General features: G+C 42.6%; 1 protein-coding gene across 2 annotated transcripts in view; it reads right to left on the minus strand.

The window, feature by feature from the left end:
* LOC121872181 (protein HID1-like) overlaps positions 1-17,645 on the minus strand; it is a gene marked incomplete at its 3' end in the record, with an annotated part of 42,622 nt that extends 24,977 nt beyond the window's left edge. For both annotated transcript variants that reach the window (XM_042374857.1, XM_042374856.1), the window contains 5 exon segments: positions 155-323; positions 531-584; positions 13,133-13,290; positions 15,785-15,998; positions 17,495-17,645. In XM_042374857.1, the coding sequence (XP_042230791.1) occupies positions 155-323; positions 531-584; positions 13,133-13,290; positions 15,785-15,998; positions 17,495-17,560 (661 nt within the window).
* Between the last annotated feature and the right edge of the window lie 337 nt (positions 17,646-17,982).

Here is a 17,982-nt window from a genome sequence, read left to right on the forward strand (position 1 = left end):
CCCCAACTTCCACCCCCTTCCATCTCTCTTTCACCTCCTCTTACATCTCCCCTTCCACCCACAGTTCCATCTCCCCTTCCACACCAACTTCCACCCCCTTCCATACACAGACTTGGAAACAACATGGAAGCAAAGACTTATGAAGGCAACCTACCCGAGGAAGCTTGGTATATACTCTGGCTGAAGCAGGTAAGGATAAGTTTGAGGATCTCTGTATGGTTTATATCCTGCGCTGGCACGTGAGGTGGGGAGTGAGCAAACCCTACTCCCGCCTCCCAGATGAATTCACAACTGTCGATACTCTGCAGGTCCTCGTGCTTGTCCTGTTGTCGCAGTACAGAAACAAATCACAGTATTATTTAGTAGATAAACAACGACGACTGCAGTGATACATCCTTCACCCCCCTGGGACAGTATGAGTACAGTACTATCATATACTGTACATCTATATAAACTAGTCAGGTACACAAGGATGCCTGACTGTATACTACTATATTATGCCTACAATACATCGCGTTGAAGTCACGTACCGGTCCTGATTTCTTATTGGTCGTCACTGTGAAGTCCGGACAGAAGAGCAGATCCTAAAATTGGAAGATAGGAGAGTTAATTATAATAGTTAACTGGAAGACAGGAGAGTTAATTATAAATAAGAAGCAAACTTCCCAATAAGTATAATGTCGGTACAACATCGCTTTGAGTCGTCACGGACAACTTTTTAATGCGTATCACCTTCTCTCGGCTCGGCAGTCTCAGTGACTCCCCACCCTCCTCCCCTCCCACCATACTCCTCCCCTCCCGCCATCTGCCTCCTCCACTTCACTATCCACCACACACTCGCTCTATCACCTCCGTCCATCAGTGAGTACCAATACAAACTTAGTGCAGTGGTCCCTCGGTTAATGAACGGTTCGATTAACGAAATTTTGGTTAACGAATTAGCTCCCATAAGGATCTTCAATTCGGTTAACGAACAAAACTTTGATTAACGAAATCCTTACGACAAACACGTTTTGTTGTGAGCATCAGCTGATCAACCAGTCCGCCAATACAGTAATCGGTTCTATGTTTACATTCGTTTCCAGTGGAATAAATATCAAGAAGGTTGTGCTCTTTAATATTTTTGCATTTTTTATATTAAAATTATTATTAATTTAAAATTTAGTTAATATATTGATAATATATGCAGTACAGGGAACTAGTTTTTTGTGCGCCCATCAGCCGCTTGACTCACCCGCCATGTATGTCGCTCTCTTGAATACAAAGTATTTTTACGTTTTTACATTCAAATTATTGGTCATTCGGAAATTTAGTTAACTATTGATAATATATAGTGCAGTGTTGATTTAAATAAAATAATTTGTAATTACACCTAGTGAACTTAAAATTTTATTGGTGAAATTACTGCATAAAGCATGGGTCCCCTGAAAGGTGATTTCTCCTCCATCCCCACTTCCTTCTCTTCTCCCTTCTCCTCCACCCCCACTTCTAATTCCCATCATCAACATCAACCAGGAACCTTCTACATACACACCTCAAAGTAACTGTACTATACTGCATTTTGTTTATACTTTGTATGTACTTTACTGTGAGCTGGAACCAATTACCCAATATCGCACTGAAATAATGGATTCGGTTAACAAAATTTTCGGTTAACGAATGACTCTGTGGAACGAATTGTATTCGTGAACCGAGGGACCACTGTAGTTGTATATTTTCTATAGAAATGGCAATGATTTTCTGTATATACAATGTACTTTATGGGTCAAACGGAGGCTCAGGAACGTAACTCCCATATTTTATTTCTTATGGGAAAAATTGATCTACGTAACGTTGTTTAGTATAACGTCGTGTTTTCAGGACCGTAACCCGACGTTAAGTGAGGACTTACTGTCCAACAATCCCTGGTGTACTGTAAATAGCTCCACTCATCATTTGTTTAACTCATTTTCCACTATTTTATGGCGATTGTCAATTATGTACAACTTTCATTTTTCAGTAAACGCCCCAAGTGCTGAACAGCCTGAGTAATGACACGAATCTTGGAGAAAAAAAAAAACAGTATTAAATTTTTTATATAAAATACCTTACAATCTTGTGAGTCATTGTTATTAGTGCATGTTAAGGAGCATGGAGCATGCAGACGTGCCAAGTTATGGAGCATATAGACGTGCCATGTTATGGAGCATATAGACGTGCCATGTTATGGAGCGTGTGGACCCATGTTACGGAGTGTATAGACATGCCATGTTATGGAGCATATAGACGTGCCATGTTATGGAGCATATAGACGTGCCATGTTATGGAGCGTGTAGACTTGCCATGTTACGGAGCATATAGAAGTGCCATGTTATGGAGCGTGTAGACGTGCCATGTTATGGAGCGTGTAGACATGCCATGTTATGGAGCGTGTAGACTTGCCATGTTACAGAGCATATAGACGTGCCATGTTACGGAGCATGGAGCTATAGACGTGCCATGTTATGGAGCATGACGTGCCATGTTATGGAGTGGTAGACGCATGTTATGGTGAGTGTGTAGATGCTATGTTATGGAGCGTGTAGATGTGCCATGTTATGGAGTGTAGACGCATGTTATGGAGGTGATGTGCCATGTTATGGAGGTGAGACGCGCCATGTTATGGAGCGGTAGACGCGTATGTTATGGAGCGGTAGCGGCAGTATGGCGGTATGCCATGTTATGGAGGGGTAGAGTGCGTTATGAGGTAGATGTGCCATGTTATGGAGGCGTAGATGTGCCATGTTATGGAGGTGTAGATGCCATGTTATGGAGTGTGTAGATGTGCCATGTTATGGAGCGTGTAGATGTGCCATGTTATGGAGCGGTGATGTGCCATGTTATGAGCCGTAGATGCCATGTTATGGAGCGTGTAGATGTGCCATGTTATGGAGCGTGTAGGATGCATGTTATGGAGCGTGTAGATGTGCCATGTTATGGAGCCGTAGATGTGCCATGTTATGAGCGTGTAGATGTGCCATGTTATGAGCGTAGATGTGCCATGTTATGGGCGGTAGATGTGCCATGTTATGGAGCGTGAGATGTGCGTTATGGAGCGATGTGCCATGTTATGGGCGTAGATGTGCCATGTTATGGAGCGCAGATGTGCCATGTTATGGGCGGTAGATGTGCCATGTTATGGAGCTGTAGATGTGCCATGTTGTGGAGCGAGATGTGCCATGTTATGGGCGGTAGATGTGCCATGTTATGGGCTGGTAGATGTGCCATGTTATGTGTAGATGTGCCATGTTATGGAGTGATGTGCATGTGTGGAGTGTGCCATGTTATGGGTGTGTAGATGTGCCATGTTATGGGTGTGTAGATGTGCCATGTTATGGAGTGTGTAGATGTGCCATGTTATGGGAGTGTAGGATGTGCCATGTTATGAGTGTGTAGATGTGCCATGTTATATGTGTAGATGTGCCATGTTATGGAGTGTAGATGTGCTATGTTATGGAGTGTGTAGATGTGCCATGTTATGGAGTGTGTAGATGTGCCATGTTATGGAGTGTGTAGATGTGCCATGTTATGGAGTGTAGATGTGCCATGTTATGGAGTGTGTAGATGTGCCATGTTATGGAGGTGTAGATGTGCCATGTTATGGAGTGTGTAGATGTGCCATGTTATGGAGGTAGATGTGCCATGTTATGGAGTGTGTAGATGCTGTTATGAGTGATGCCATGTTATGGAGTGTGTAGATGTGCCATGTTATGGAGTGTGTGAGATGTGCCATGTTATGGAGTGTGTAGATGTGCCATGTTATGAGTGTGTAGATGTGCCATGTTATGGAGTGTGTAGATGTGCCATGTTATGGAGTGTAGATGTGCCATGTTATGGGAGGATGTGCCATGTTATGGAGTGTGTAGATGTGCCATGTTATGGGTGTGTAGATGTGCCATGTTATGGAGTGTGTAGATGTGCCATGTTATGGGTGTGAGATGTGCCATGTTATGGAGGTGTAGATGTGCCATGTTATGGAGTGTGTAGATATGCCATGTTATGGAGTGTGATGTGCGTTATGGAGTGTGTAGATGTGCCATGTTATGGGCGTGTAGACGCGCGTTATGGAGTGTGTAGACGCTGCGTTATGGTTGTAGACGCGCATGTTATGGGCGCGTGAAGAGCGTTATGCGTGGCGAGACGTGCCATGTTATGGGCGAGATGTATGTTGGAGTTGCAGATGTGCCATGTTATGGAGCTGTAGATGTGCCATGTTATGGAGTGTAGATGTGCCATGGCGGAGTGTAGATGTGCCATGTTGGGGAGTGTGTAGATGTGCCATGTGCGGGAGCATATAGACGCGGCCATGTTATGGAGCATATAGACGTGCCATGTTATGAGCGGTGAGACGTGCCGGCGATGGAGCGTGTAGACGCGCGGGCGTTATGGAGGTGTAGACGTGCCATGTTATGGGAGTGTGAGATGTGCCATGTTATGGGTGTGTGATGTGCCATGTTATGGAGTGTGTAGATGTGCCATGTTATGAGCCGTAGATGTGCCATGTTATGGAGTGTAGATGTGCCATGTTATGGAGTGTGGATGTGCCATGTTATGGAGTGTGATGCCATGTTATGGATGAGACGTGCCATGGGAGCATATAGTGCATGTTGGGAGCGGTAGTGCGTTATGGAGCGTAGACGCGTATGTTATGGAGCGTGTAGACGTGCCATGTTATGGAGTGTGTAGATGTGCCATGTTATGGAGTGTGTAGATGTGCCATGTTATGGACATATAGACGTGCCATGTTATGATGTAGACGCGCGTTATGGAGTGTGTAGATGTGCGTTATGGGTGTGTGTGTAGATGTGACGTATATAGACGTGCCATGTTATGGCGGTGTAGACGTGCCATGTTATACATATAGACGTGTAGACGCATGCATGTTATGGAGCATATAGACGCCATGTTATGGGCGTGGGACGCATATGTTATGGAGCATAGACGGTAGACATGCCATGTTATGGACATATAGAGCCATGTTATGAAGCGTAGATTGGGTTATGGGAGATATAGATGCCATGTTATGGAGCATGGAGTATAGATGTGCTATGTTATGGAGCTGGGCATATAGACATGCTATGGATATATAGACATACCATGTTACGGATTATAGACATGCCATGTTATGGAGCATATAGACGTGCATGTTATGGATATATAGATGTGCCATGTTATGGAGCGGAGACCTGCCATGCCACGGGCATAGAAGTGCCATGTTGGCGTAGACGCGGCCATGTTTGGACATTAGTGCCATGTTATAAGGTAGATGTGCCATGTTATGGGCATATAGAAGTGCCATGTTATGAAGCTGCAGTAGATGTGCCATGTTATGGAGCATATAGAAGTGCCATGTTATGAAGCGTGTAGATGTGCCATGTTATGAAGTATGGAGCATATAGATGTGCCATGTTATGGAGCATGGAGTATATAGATGTGCCATGTTATGGAGCATGGAGCATATAGACATACCATGTTACGGAGCATATAGACATGCCATGTTATGGAGCATATAGACGTGCCATGTTATGGAGCATATAGACGTGCCATGTTATGGAGCGTGTAGACTTGCCATGTTACGGAGCATATAGAAGTGCCATGTTATGGAGCGTGTAGACGTGCCATGTTATGGAGCGTGTAGACATGCCATGTTATGGAGCGTGTAGACTTGCCATGTTACAGAGCATATAGACGTGCCATGTTACGGAGCATGGAGCTATAGACGTGCCATGTTATGGAGCATGAAGCATATAGACGTGCCGTGACAAGACTCTACAATAAAACTCACCATTTGAAACATTTTACATGATGAACTTTAAGACTCAGGCTGTGGACTCATACAGTAGAACGTCCATACAACGCGAGACAGGTTCCAGGAGAGGTCGCCGCTTTAAACAGAATTCGCACTAAATCTAAGTGTGGTTTATATGGAATAATTTAGTCTGGTACTTGAGAGAAACACAAAATACTAAAAAGACTGAGAGTCTACCCAGATGCACCTCAGCCCATCTCCTAGAATAAACAAAACATTGTTTTTTGTAGTATTATGTTAATCAAACACTCATAAAACAACAGCTAAAATTACGGGATGCAATATTGTGTTTACCAGCGATCAGCTGATGTGAGAGGCTGGTCACACTGGTGCCACTGACTCACCCAGCACTCACTTTCCTCTCAACTTATTTTTTAATTACTTTATGCTATCAATAGATTTTCACTCAACTTTAGTCAGGCAATTCATACCCTGAAGATGTAGAGCCCAACTCGACCAGTTCATTATCCACATCACTGTCCAAACTGGCGCCCAACACTTGAAGCATCATTTCCTTGCTGCAGTGCTTCCAGCACCTTGATTTTCTGCTCCAGTGTAATTGTTTGCCTTGATTTATTGGCCTTTGGGGTAGTTAATGATGTAGTAGCTGGCCTCTTGGACATGATGGTTGATACACGTGGTAGAAGGAGATAGTGTCACACAATGTGTTCGTTCACTAGAGCGTCAGTGTGAGAACTGAGGATGTGGGAGGGTGGGGGGCAGCCGTGTAGCCTGCCCAGAGATGCGTCTGGCAGTAAACATTAGGCGCAAAACTTAAAATAGTGCGTATTTCCATATGATGCGCCAGATTGACTCGCGTAAAATAGAAAAGATTCGCTTTAAATTAATACATAGTCCTTAATTGTGGGTGTCGCTATAAATCAATAATTATAACTTGGTTCGCTTTAAATGGACGTTCTACTGTATCACCAAAGTTACCTTGAAGAGGCTCTTCTTATCAGTGCTGCATTACAGTGGATATTGAGGGAAAATATCAACCTTATTAGTTTGAGAGAGATGGCTAATGGTTAAGTCACAGTTGTCTTAGGCCGCCAATAAGAGTGAAAAGAAGAACAATTAACCAAAGATATTCATTAGTGGTGACGGTGACCGGGCAATATAGTGAAGAACTACCAACTCTCACTACTGTACAGTGGTCCCTCACTACTGTACAGTGGTCCCTCACTACTGTACAGTGGTCCCTCACTACTGTACAGTGGTCCCTCACTAGTGTACAGTGGTCCCTCACTAGTGTCAGTGGTCCCTCACTACTGTACAGTGGTCCCTCACTACTGTACAGTGGTCCCTCACTACTGTACAGTGGTCCCTCACTACTGTACAGTGGTCCCTCACTGCCAGTGGTCCTCACTGTACAGTGGTCCTCACTAGTGTGCTGTGTGGTCTCACTAGTGCACAGTGGTCCTCACTACTGTGGCACAGGTGGTCCTCACTATGTACAGTGGTCTCACCAGGCCAGTGGTCTCACTATGTGGCCAGTGGTCCTCACTACTGCCAGTGGTTCTCACTACTGCACAGTGGCTCACTGCGTACAGTGGTCCTCACTACTGTACAGTGGTCCTCACTACTGTACAGGTGGTCTCACTATGTGGCTAGTGGATCTCACTAGTGTGTTGGTGGTCCTCACTAGTGTGTCAGTGGTCCTCACTAGTGTACAGTGGTCCTCACTATGTACAGTGGTCCCTCACTACTGTAAGGCTGGTGTGGTCCTCACTAGTGTACAGTGGTCCTCACTACTGTACAGTGGTCCCTCACTAGGCTAGTGGTCCCTCACTAGTGGTTAGTGATCCTCACTAGTGTACAGTGGTCCTCACTAGTGTATGTGGTCTCACTAGTGTGTGTACAGTGGTCCTCATTTAGTGTACAGTGGTCTTTTACTTAGTATACAGTGTCTCATTAGTGTGGGTTAGTGGTTCTCACTACTGCAGGTCTTCAAAGTGGTCCCTCACTACTGTACAGTGGTCCCTCCATTAATGAACACAATTGGTTCCACAGAGTCGGTCGTTAACTGAAAATTTTGTTAACTGAATCTATTATTTCAATTGGATATTGGGTAATTGGTTCCAACTCACAGAAAAGGTACATACAAAGTACTGTATACCGGTAATAGAATTAACAAAACATTAAATATAAACTAAATACAGTACTGTACTGTACAGTATACTGTATAATAATATATAAAAAAACAATAGAATACTGTATTTTAACTTGCTTTGAGGTGTGTATGTCGTATTCCAGGCAGCTTTGTTTACATATCAAACAGCTGATTGTAGAGGCAGTCGATGATGACATGCCATATTCCTTACAGAGTGCATTGGTTATAATGCCTTCTTATTTCTTAATAATTTCCGCACTGTATATTATCAATATGCGAACTAAATTTCAGAATGACCAATAATTTTAATAAATAAAATGCAAAAATATTCAAGAGACAAACTTTCTTGATATTTACTCCACTGGAAACAAATGTAAACATAGAACCAATTACTGTATTGGCGGACTGGCCGACCTGCTGATGCACACACCAAGGCGTGTTTGTCGCAAGGCTGTCGTTAATAGAAGTTGTATTCGTTAAGAGAACTGAAAATCCTTATGGGAGCTAATTCGTTAACCCAAATCTCGTAGATTGAACCGCTCGTTAATGGAGGGACCATTAAAAGAAACAGGAATATTAAGTGAGAGAATATTAGTGACCTGGTAAACAGCACAACACAGGTCACCACAGTGCCACCAGGTCATCAAGTCATCAATTTTTAGTGTAATAAACTTCCTCTACTCCAGACTAATGGGATGCGAGGGGGGAGGCCTGACAAGTTTGGCTGGGGTGTGTATTACCTATATTACAGGGTGGGACCAAAGGGGGGGGAGGGGGGGGTGGATTTCTGACTCAAGCTGCCTAAGAACACTGAACCTGCTGTAATTTTTAACCTAGACTTAACAGCCTCAGGGTTTTTATACTCCATATGAACATTTTTTTTTTTTAGCCATTTATGGTCTTAACACTGTGGGGGAAAGTTCAGTCTTCCTGGCAGCTGTGTGTGTTGTCTCAGCTGTCACACTCACCTCTATTCAACTCCTGTGCTCCACAAAACACCCCCATTTGACGGTCCATATCTTATAGATTTTTTGTTTATATACAGTAAATGCAATATATAATATATACTGTATAAGTAAACCCTTAGAACTTCAGATATATATATGGGGCCCTAACCATTCTTAGTAAGGTACATTCCTCCCAGTTTTTCGTCCCAGCCCAATACAGGACCCAAGTTTTTGGCCAAAATAACTTACTGGACCATAATCAGAAAACTTGCACAAAAATTAACATTTATCATCACTGCAGGAGAAGGATGGGGAGAATGTGAGCTGGTGGTGGTGCCATGTGGTAGGTGTCAGGTGCTGGGAGGCTCACTGCTAATGTCTGGCAGGTGTTCACTGACGCCAGAGCCACCACTCACACTGGTTATTTTTCAACTCATAATTTCTAGGTAGACAGATGTAATTCTCTTCATTTTTTTTACTATGTTACAGGCACACACAACTCTTTTATACAGAATGTGCAAAAGTAAAATAAATAAATCATTATTATAAGGTCAAACACATAAAGGGAACAAACATTTCTTACATGTACGGGAGTTATCACAGAGCTCGGTCTAGGTACAGTACACTGAAATGGTTTACTGTCTTCCTATATTGTCTATAAACATGCTGATCAAATTGTGAACTAATATGATAGTGTTGAATATATATATATATATATATATATATATATATATATATATATATATATATATATATATATATATATATATATATATATATATATATATATATATATATATATATATATATATATATATATATATTAAGTAAATCACTGTAGGTGCATCTAGTACGGGGTTTGTAGCGTGTTTGATACAATTTGCTCTTCGATTTATGAATTGACAATATTTGTATAGCGCTTTTTTGCTATAGCGATTTTTATATTTCTCAATTTTGTTTAATTGAATATGGTAAGGAATATTCAAAAGCTTGATGATAGAATTCGGTGATTATCGTAAAAGAGGATATAACACTTGAAGAAGCTCATGTTATCAACCTCAAATATCTTGTTATTATTTTTCAAGGTAAAGTGTTAAATTTCTGTGATTTCATTGTTGATATGAATTAACATTATTAACTGTGCTATCCGTGTGCTAAATCTAATTTTTCGATTTGAGTAATCTGCATAACTATTTTCTCCATAAGCCTGTTATTATCTTGGATTTTCTATAACGATATTTTACAGAACACAATTATCGTTATGGCAGAACTATGTATATGCTGATAACAGGAAAAGAATGGTAAGTCTACTTGTACTACCCAATGAATTACGAACGTGTTTTTTTCTTGTGATTTATATATATATATATATATATATATATATATATATATATATATATATATATATATATATATATATATATATATATATATATATATATATATATATATATATATATATATATATATATATACAATCAAGCCTACTTTCGCGGTCACATTCCGCGTTTCACGTTCTGTGGTGCCCTGCCGGCGAATGCTCACATTCGTGAATGCGTGTACCCTTCTGTGGAGAGTGTCTGGCTCACGCTATTTTTTAGATTCGCCTCCCGCTTGCTCCGCCTCCGCCTGGGCAAAGCAGCATGAAGATTCTGAGCGCATGTCTCTGTTGCATTATCGTGTCGCCTTGACGTTCGGACTGTGATTGTGTTATGCATCCCTACCTCCCTCCGCGCTGCTAAGCTGTAATTGGTTTTAATGTATGGCACGTGTCCACCGGGGAGAGGGAGGGAAGGGAGGAGAAAAGCAGCTTGACCTAGCATGACAGTTTCATCCCCAGAGCACACCGTGTAATACGTGCATCCATTGTTCTGTAAAATGGCTTCGCGGACTCGCCCCAGAAGCAGCACCATACCTGGACAGCAGCCCTGGAAGCCAAAAGAAGACCTGACGTTCGTAAGCTGAAATTAAGTATAAGATCATACAAGAGTTGGAGAAAAGGCACAAGACAGGTTGATCCTACAATGAGTGTTATGATCTCTGATCAGGACAATTAAGAAGGATGCAGCCAAGATAAAGGCATGAACTCCACAAAGTCTACAGGCGCTTCTATCATCAGAAATATTGCCACAACCAGGTGCTTCTCAAAAGGCGGAAAAATTAGCATGGAGCTACTTGGTCGTAGGCGCGTGTGGTTATGGCGGTGGACCGCAGCGGCTCTTCTGTTACCGCAAAGTACCGCCGTGAACTGGCAACCTGCAGTGTCACGAAGATAAAGGGCCGCAGAAACCCAAACCCTTTAATGCTTCCTCTGGGTGGTTACAGAGGTTTAAGAAGAGGAACAAGATCACCAATATCAACATTGGTGGTGAAGAAGCTAGTGCTGACCGTGTTGCGGCTAGGGAATTTCCTCCGTTTTTACGTGAGATTATGGAGGAAGGACAGTACACCGATGACCAGGTGTTTAACATGGACGAATCTGGTCTTTTTTGGAAAAAGCTACCTTCCAAGACCTTCGTTGTGAAGAATGCCAGCAAGATTCGGGGCCGGAAGTTGCAGAAGGAACGCATCACCGTCCTGTTTACCACCAATGCCTCCGGTACCTGTAAGCTCAAGTTATCGGTGATCCACACAGCACGCAAGCCGCACGCCTACAAGAGCATGGACATGACCAAGCTAAATGTCCACTGGCTGACCGCACGTAAGGCGTGGATGTTCTCTACACTGTCCCTCTCCTGGTTTGATGACTGTTTCGTTCCCGATGTGAAGAAATTCTGTGAGCAACAGAATGTGCCATTCAAGATTTTGTTGCTGCTGGACAACGCACCAGGACACTCGCCCCTACTGTTAGATCGTCACCCCAACGTAAAAGTGGTCTTCCTTCCTCCCAACACTACGTCTATATTACAGCCCATGGACCAAGAGTTAATCTGTAATGTAAAAGCTGCATTCTCTACTAAAAAATTCAAGCTCCTGAACGACTACACCAACACCAGGGAAGAGTTGCGTAACCTGAGTGACACCACCACCGATAGCAAGAGCGAAGACGACGAGAATCAACAGTTGGCAGAGCAACAAGTACTTTTAAAACAATTCTGGAGAATATTCAACATCAAGAAAGCTGTGGACTTTTGGTGGAGGCATGGGATCAGCTGTCTGTAGCAACTGTTCGTCACGCATGGAGACATGTGTTGCAAGGCATTCCGGGCGTTAGGCAGAGTCAATCTGTGACTGGTGAGGTTCAGACTGTTGCAGTAGCAGTGGACCTTGCCAGAGAAGCTGCGCAGAGTGTTACAGCTGCAGGCTTCTCCGAGACCACCAACGACGACATCCTGGAGGTGATAAGGGATCCTGATGTGACTACCGACGAGATGGTAGATGATGATGACGTCAGTGAAGAGGCAGGTGGTGCGTCATCCCAAGAAGAACACCGCTTATCCCATAGTAATGTTAGGGGTGCCATCGAGTGTATCGAGAAAGTCAAGCTCCTCCTTTCCGACGACCCTGACGCAAACAGGTATGAAATCTTCACTACCCAGCTGTTGCAGACTATGGAGCCCTACATCAAGGTTTATCACGACAACATAAACACCAGCCGTCAGCAAAGCATAACAGAGTTCTTCACCCGCAACCCACCACAGCCAGCCCAAGCCAGTGATAGTGACAGAGGCAGAGACAGTGATGATGACTTTGAGGGATTTGTCAGGGAGGCCCTGACAAGTGTGGATGACAGTGATGGTGACTCACCTGAGGGCCAGTAGCCTGCCCTCTGCCTCGGAACCAGCCTCCATTCCTGTACGCCGACCCATCTCTTCTACTAATGTAAGTGTTAACCCCAACCTTTATTTTTCCTAACTTAACCTTTATTTTCCTAACCTAACCTCTTCTATATTAATTGTGTGTACATACCATCATAAAGTTAAGATAATATTTTTACTACAACATAATTGTGTGTCGTCAAAAAGTGGAGTTTGGGGGTCGGCCCGGTCTCTATTTCAATTAATCCCATATGTCATGTTGTTCACTTTACGCGTTTCTCACTTTACGCGGGCCGCCGTGGGTTGAATTAACCGCGTAAAGTGAGGGTTGACTGTATATATATATATGTATGTATGTATGTATGTGCATGTATGTATGTATGTATGTATGTATGTATGTATGTAACATCTTAGTGACCACAAGCCGACCGACTCTCTCTCCCTCATCATCAAGGTCCTCACTCAACATATAGAAGCCACAACTTACACACAATGCATGTATGAGGCTGTGTGCTAGTGGTACAGACTCTCCTGAACCTTCCTCCTCTCCCCCGGCCGGTAAACTGGACCAGAAGAATCCCCTCCAGTCTGGGTCCTCGAAGATGTACGGTATCACTCGCATTAGTATTCTTATGCAGTTCAGTACTGTGGGCACAAGATAACCCATTATTAAGTCTGTGGGCACAAGATAACCCATTATTAAGTCTGTGGGCACAAGATAACCCATTATTAATTCTGTGGGCACAAGATAACCCATTATTAATTCTGTGGGCACAAGATAACCCATTATTAAATCTGTGGGCACAAGATAACCCATTATTAATTCTGTGGGCAAAAGATAACCCATTATTAATTCTGTGGGCAAAAGATAACCCATTAATAACTCTGTGGGTACAAGATAACCCATTATTAATTCTGTGGGCAAAAGATAACCCATTAATAACTCTGTGGGTACAAGATAACCCATTATTAATTCTGTGGGCAAAAGATAACCCATTAATAACTCTGTGGGCAAAAGATAACCCATTATTATTCCCTGAGTAAATAATGGCAGAAAGTTATCAAGGTTGACCACACGATGTGACCTGTTTGTCCGACCTCTGGAGGGATAACCTTTGTTTCCTCTCTTCCCGGGGAACAAGAGCAATGCTGTGCAGGTGCTAGACCGAGACTGGTCCACACCACTGATGTCAGGTCTCCAGCCATCTAGTTCACAGCTCAGGCATAAAAGGTTATCTCAGACTCATACATACAGTATTATTGTCCTATATTATAGCAAGAATAAAAAAAAATTATAACATGAAGCTTATCGTACGTATATAAGTATTGTACCGTATTTTATGACATATATAATACGTACTTTTTTTTTAAATTGCTAAAACATCAGCCTGTGTCCTATATGTGAAGTTGAGGTCTCCCAAAGGCTGTCTCCTGTAGGCTAAATTCTACCTAACCCAACTCCCTAATTTAAAAAATATTATTGCTGACTTAAACACATTATTATTATTATTATTATTACCTTTAATTAAAAAAATAATTATTGTAAATATAAAAGCTCAATTTATAACTACTGTACTGATGATGATAACCCGAGATGATTAACGTCCGTACGGCAGACACCCAACTCTTAAGAGGTAGCTAAGCAATAACCATTTCGGAACTGTGAGGGGGGGGGGGGATGTTGCTAGAGAGTCAGCAGAGGTAGCGTCTCCGCTGGTCTGCATTGATATGGTCAAGAAAGGAGTGTCTATACAAATGGTGGCTGTGTTAAAAACTTTCATTTGGCTTTTCTTCAATGGTTTTAGTGGCATTAATTTTCATTTAGATTGTATACAAATGTTTTTTGAAGTAGCACAGGTGTTAAATACCATAAGCAAGGTAGGTGGTGTGGTTTATGAGTGTTGGGAAAGGAGGTACAGTATATCTCACAAAAGTATCAGTGTGAAATATTATGAGACCACAGCTGATAGATAATGGGACATGTATTTACTTTGGTATATAATTTAACACAAGTAATGCAAAGTGTATTTATTTCAGCACAAATAATATGATGTTTAGTTACCAAATGTAGTAGGATCAGTATGCCACAGAGCCACACGTAACCAACCCTCCCGGGACATGACGAGTTGCGGGTAACACTTTGGAAGTCGTCGGACTCATCCTTCCAGATACTGTACTATACTTTTTTGAAATACTGTAGAGAGAGTTGACAGTTTGCTTCAGCCTTCTGACTTATCATGTAGGGAGTTACTTTACAGCTGTGATAATATTCCTGACTTCTTTTATTTAACTTATTTTTCAGTACAGTATTTTATAATGCAGCTCCTCCCCGACTTACGACCTACTCGACTTACGACCACCCGGACCTACGACCTGCCTCAGTCGTACCAAAATTTTGTCAAATTATGTATTTTCGAGTCCCAACTTCAGTACACAGACAAAATTTTCGTTTGTAATTCACTTTAAAATGGCTGGCAAGCTTAAAAGTGAGAGTTTTGTGGTGCTGAGAAGAAAAAGAGACACCCAATTTAGATTTTCTATGTATTATTAAGCATTTTCGACTTACGACCATTTCGACTTACGACCCGGATTTGGGTCCCTAACCCCGTCGTAAGTCGGGGAGGAGCTGTAGTCTTGTGATAATAACACAAGACTCATCACTATAGCCACACCCCCTGGCCAAGCTGTGAGCTATGTTATAATTATTTTTCAACTGGTGATTTTGGGTGGATACATATAATTATTATTCTTTTACTATGTTACATGAACACTCAGTCTTACATAGAGAAGGAACAAAAGAAATAATATGAATAATTATGATAAGGTCAAAACTTAAAAGTAATAAACTTTCTTCGTGTGTTAGGAGGAGGGAGGATCTCAGCTGTACAGTATTTTTTTAAATATTTATTGGTATTATTTATTCCTCACATTTTTTGGTACTGTATATATTATTTCAAGAAAACTATGGCCACAGGAGGAAAATACACACAAAAGTTTTTTCCTAAATATTCCCCGCTGAAATGGCGGTGCATCTTATATGGCATAAAATACGGTACTGTACATATAATGGCACGTTGTACTGCACTAACTAATGTGATGATGTAATGGTGTACAGCAGAGAACATAACATAACACTAACCAATTTGCTGCTCCTGTTGTGTAGAGCATCCTGTGTCTGCCGCCCGCACCAGCTTCTCAACAGCTTTGTAGCAGAGTGTTGCAAGGTTGGACGGCGCCTCTTCTCTGAGGGAACGAATCTCAGCGGCAGGTATGAGGGCAAACACATCTTGTACGCTCGTTACCAGCTCACTCCAGAACTGTTCCCAGAACGACTCGTCCGATGCATCAATGGGCTGAAAACGAGACACAATTATACGTCGTCCGAGTCGGCTAATCTGATTTTTGCCATAAGGTAAGACGTCATCCAAACAGCCGCAGTATCTGCTTTACGTGGCATTAAAGGTATCTAACAGAGACACTGGAGTGGGAGGACACCTGTGTTCTGCCTCTGAGGAAAGGGAGAGGTTCTTTGGTCGAGGCTCCACAGACAAAAGTAGGGACAGCACAATACCAGATGTAAATGACAATGTAAGAGACAGGAGACTGTTGATGTTTCACAAAGATCAACATGTATACAGTACTTAGAGGGTGAAAATGGGTTATATATTCATTGGGATTGCCATAGGGTGCGTGCCCCCTCCCGGATGAAATGTTCCAACGATCCGGAGAGGAAAACCGATCCACCGAGATAGTGGAGTCTCCGAACGACCTCGGCCGACGCTGTTCCCGATTGATCTGGCGGTGTAACGACCGAGAATATGGCCCGGAGTCACGGGAATAAGTCTCCTAACTAATTATGCTCACCCTGAGTGTTGTTTGGCGTGGGTGTGTCGCTCATCTCATTTGGGGTCAATATTGTACGGCTTCAGTTTGGGAGGGAGTGAAAGTATGATCCCCGGTGTACATACAAGGACGTCTGTATTAATTTATATAAAGGACGATAAAACATAAAGAAATAAGAGTTTTGGAGTTACTTCTAATATAAAGTATCAAAATATTGCATAACTTTCACAGGTTTTAGTTCCCTGGAGTAAATCTTGTCACATGATAGAGCTGTGTATGCATAAGTATTTGAAATAGATATCTTCAGTTGCAGTGTGTGGTGGGTGTTGTACGCCTCTTCCGGCCACAGTTTAAATGGCCAGCGTGGGTTATCAGGTTCCAGTGTGACTATTTGCCTGTCACGCCACACCTCGGCCACAGGGAAGCTTCCTCAAGTGTAGTGTAGTGACAGACAGTGGCCAGACAGTGAGGTGTAGTGACAGACAGTGAAGTGTAGTGACAGACAGTAGCCAGACAGTGAAGGTTAGTGACACAAAATGGCCAGATAGTGAAGGTTAGTGACAGACAGTAGCCAGACAGTGAAGGTTAGTGACAAACAGTGGCCGGACAATGAAGGTCAGGTGACAGACAGTGATGGGACAGTGACGGAGAGTGAAGGTTTATGACAGTGACCAGACAGTGATGGGACAGTGACGGAGAGTGAAGGTTAATGACAGTGACCAGACAGTGATGGGACAGTGACGGAGAGTGAAGGTTAATGACAGTGATGGGACAGTGATGGGACAGTGACGGAGTGAAAGTTAGTGACAGTGATCAGACAGTGATGTGACAGTGACGGAGTGAAAGTTAGTGACACAATGGCCAGATAGTGAATATAAGTGACAGACAATGGCTGGACCGTGAAGAGTAATAAGACAGTGGCCGGACAATTAAGGGACAGTGACAGACGGTGAAGGTTAGTGACAGACAGTGGCCAGCCAGTGACGGTCAGTGGCCTTCCTCTCACCTGTGTCTTGGTCGTCAGCTGAACAACGGCTTTCCTAAAATGTAGTTTAGTATCGGCATTCCCCATTATTATAATGAAAAAAGGTAAAATAAGATGAATCAATATCACTGTGGTCACGTCTCAACAGCTGCTGGGGTTGTTTACGCTACCAGGTCGGTTGTGCTCCAGTACCGCCTCTCATAACTCTCTCATTCACTCCATACAACAGTCAAACACAACAGTCATTCACAACAGTCATACACAACAGTCAAACACAACAGTCATTCACAACAGTCAAACACAACAGTTACATTATCAACACACGTTCCACACCAGGGTGCTAACCTAACACATATTTTAAAGGCTAATGTTTTCCTTTTCAGGAGGCGGACTTCTGATGTGACATTTCTACCTATGTTCAATATGTACCAGAGTACATATGTTTTATAATCCCGTGAAATAGCTACCGCTATACAAATAACTGTCTCCACAAAATATAAATACAAATA

This window comes from Homarus americanus, unplaced genomic scaffold, assembly GCF_018991925.1.
Source record: "Homarus americanus isolate GMGI-L3 unplaced genomic scaffold, GMGI_Hamer_2.0 scaffold40442, whole genome shotgun sequence".
In the NCBI taxonomy this organism is placed as follows: domain Eukaryota; kingdom Metazoa; phylum Arthropoda; class Malacostraca; order Decapoda; family Nephropidae; genus Homarus; species Homarus americanus.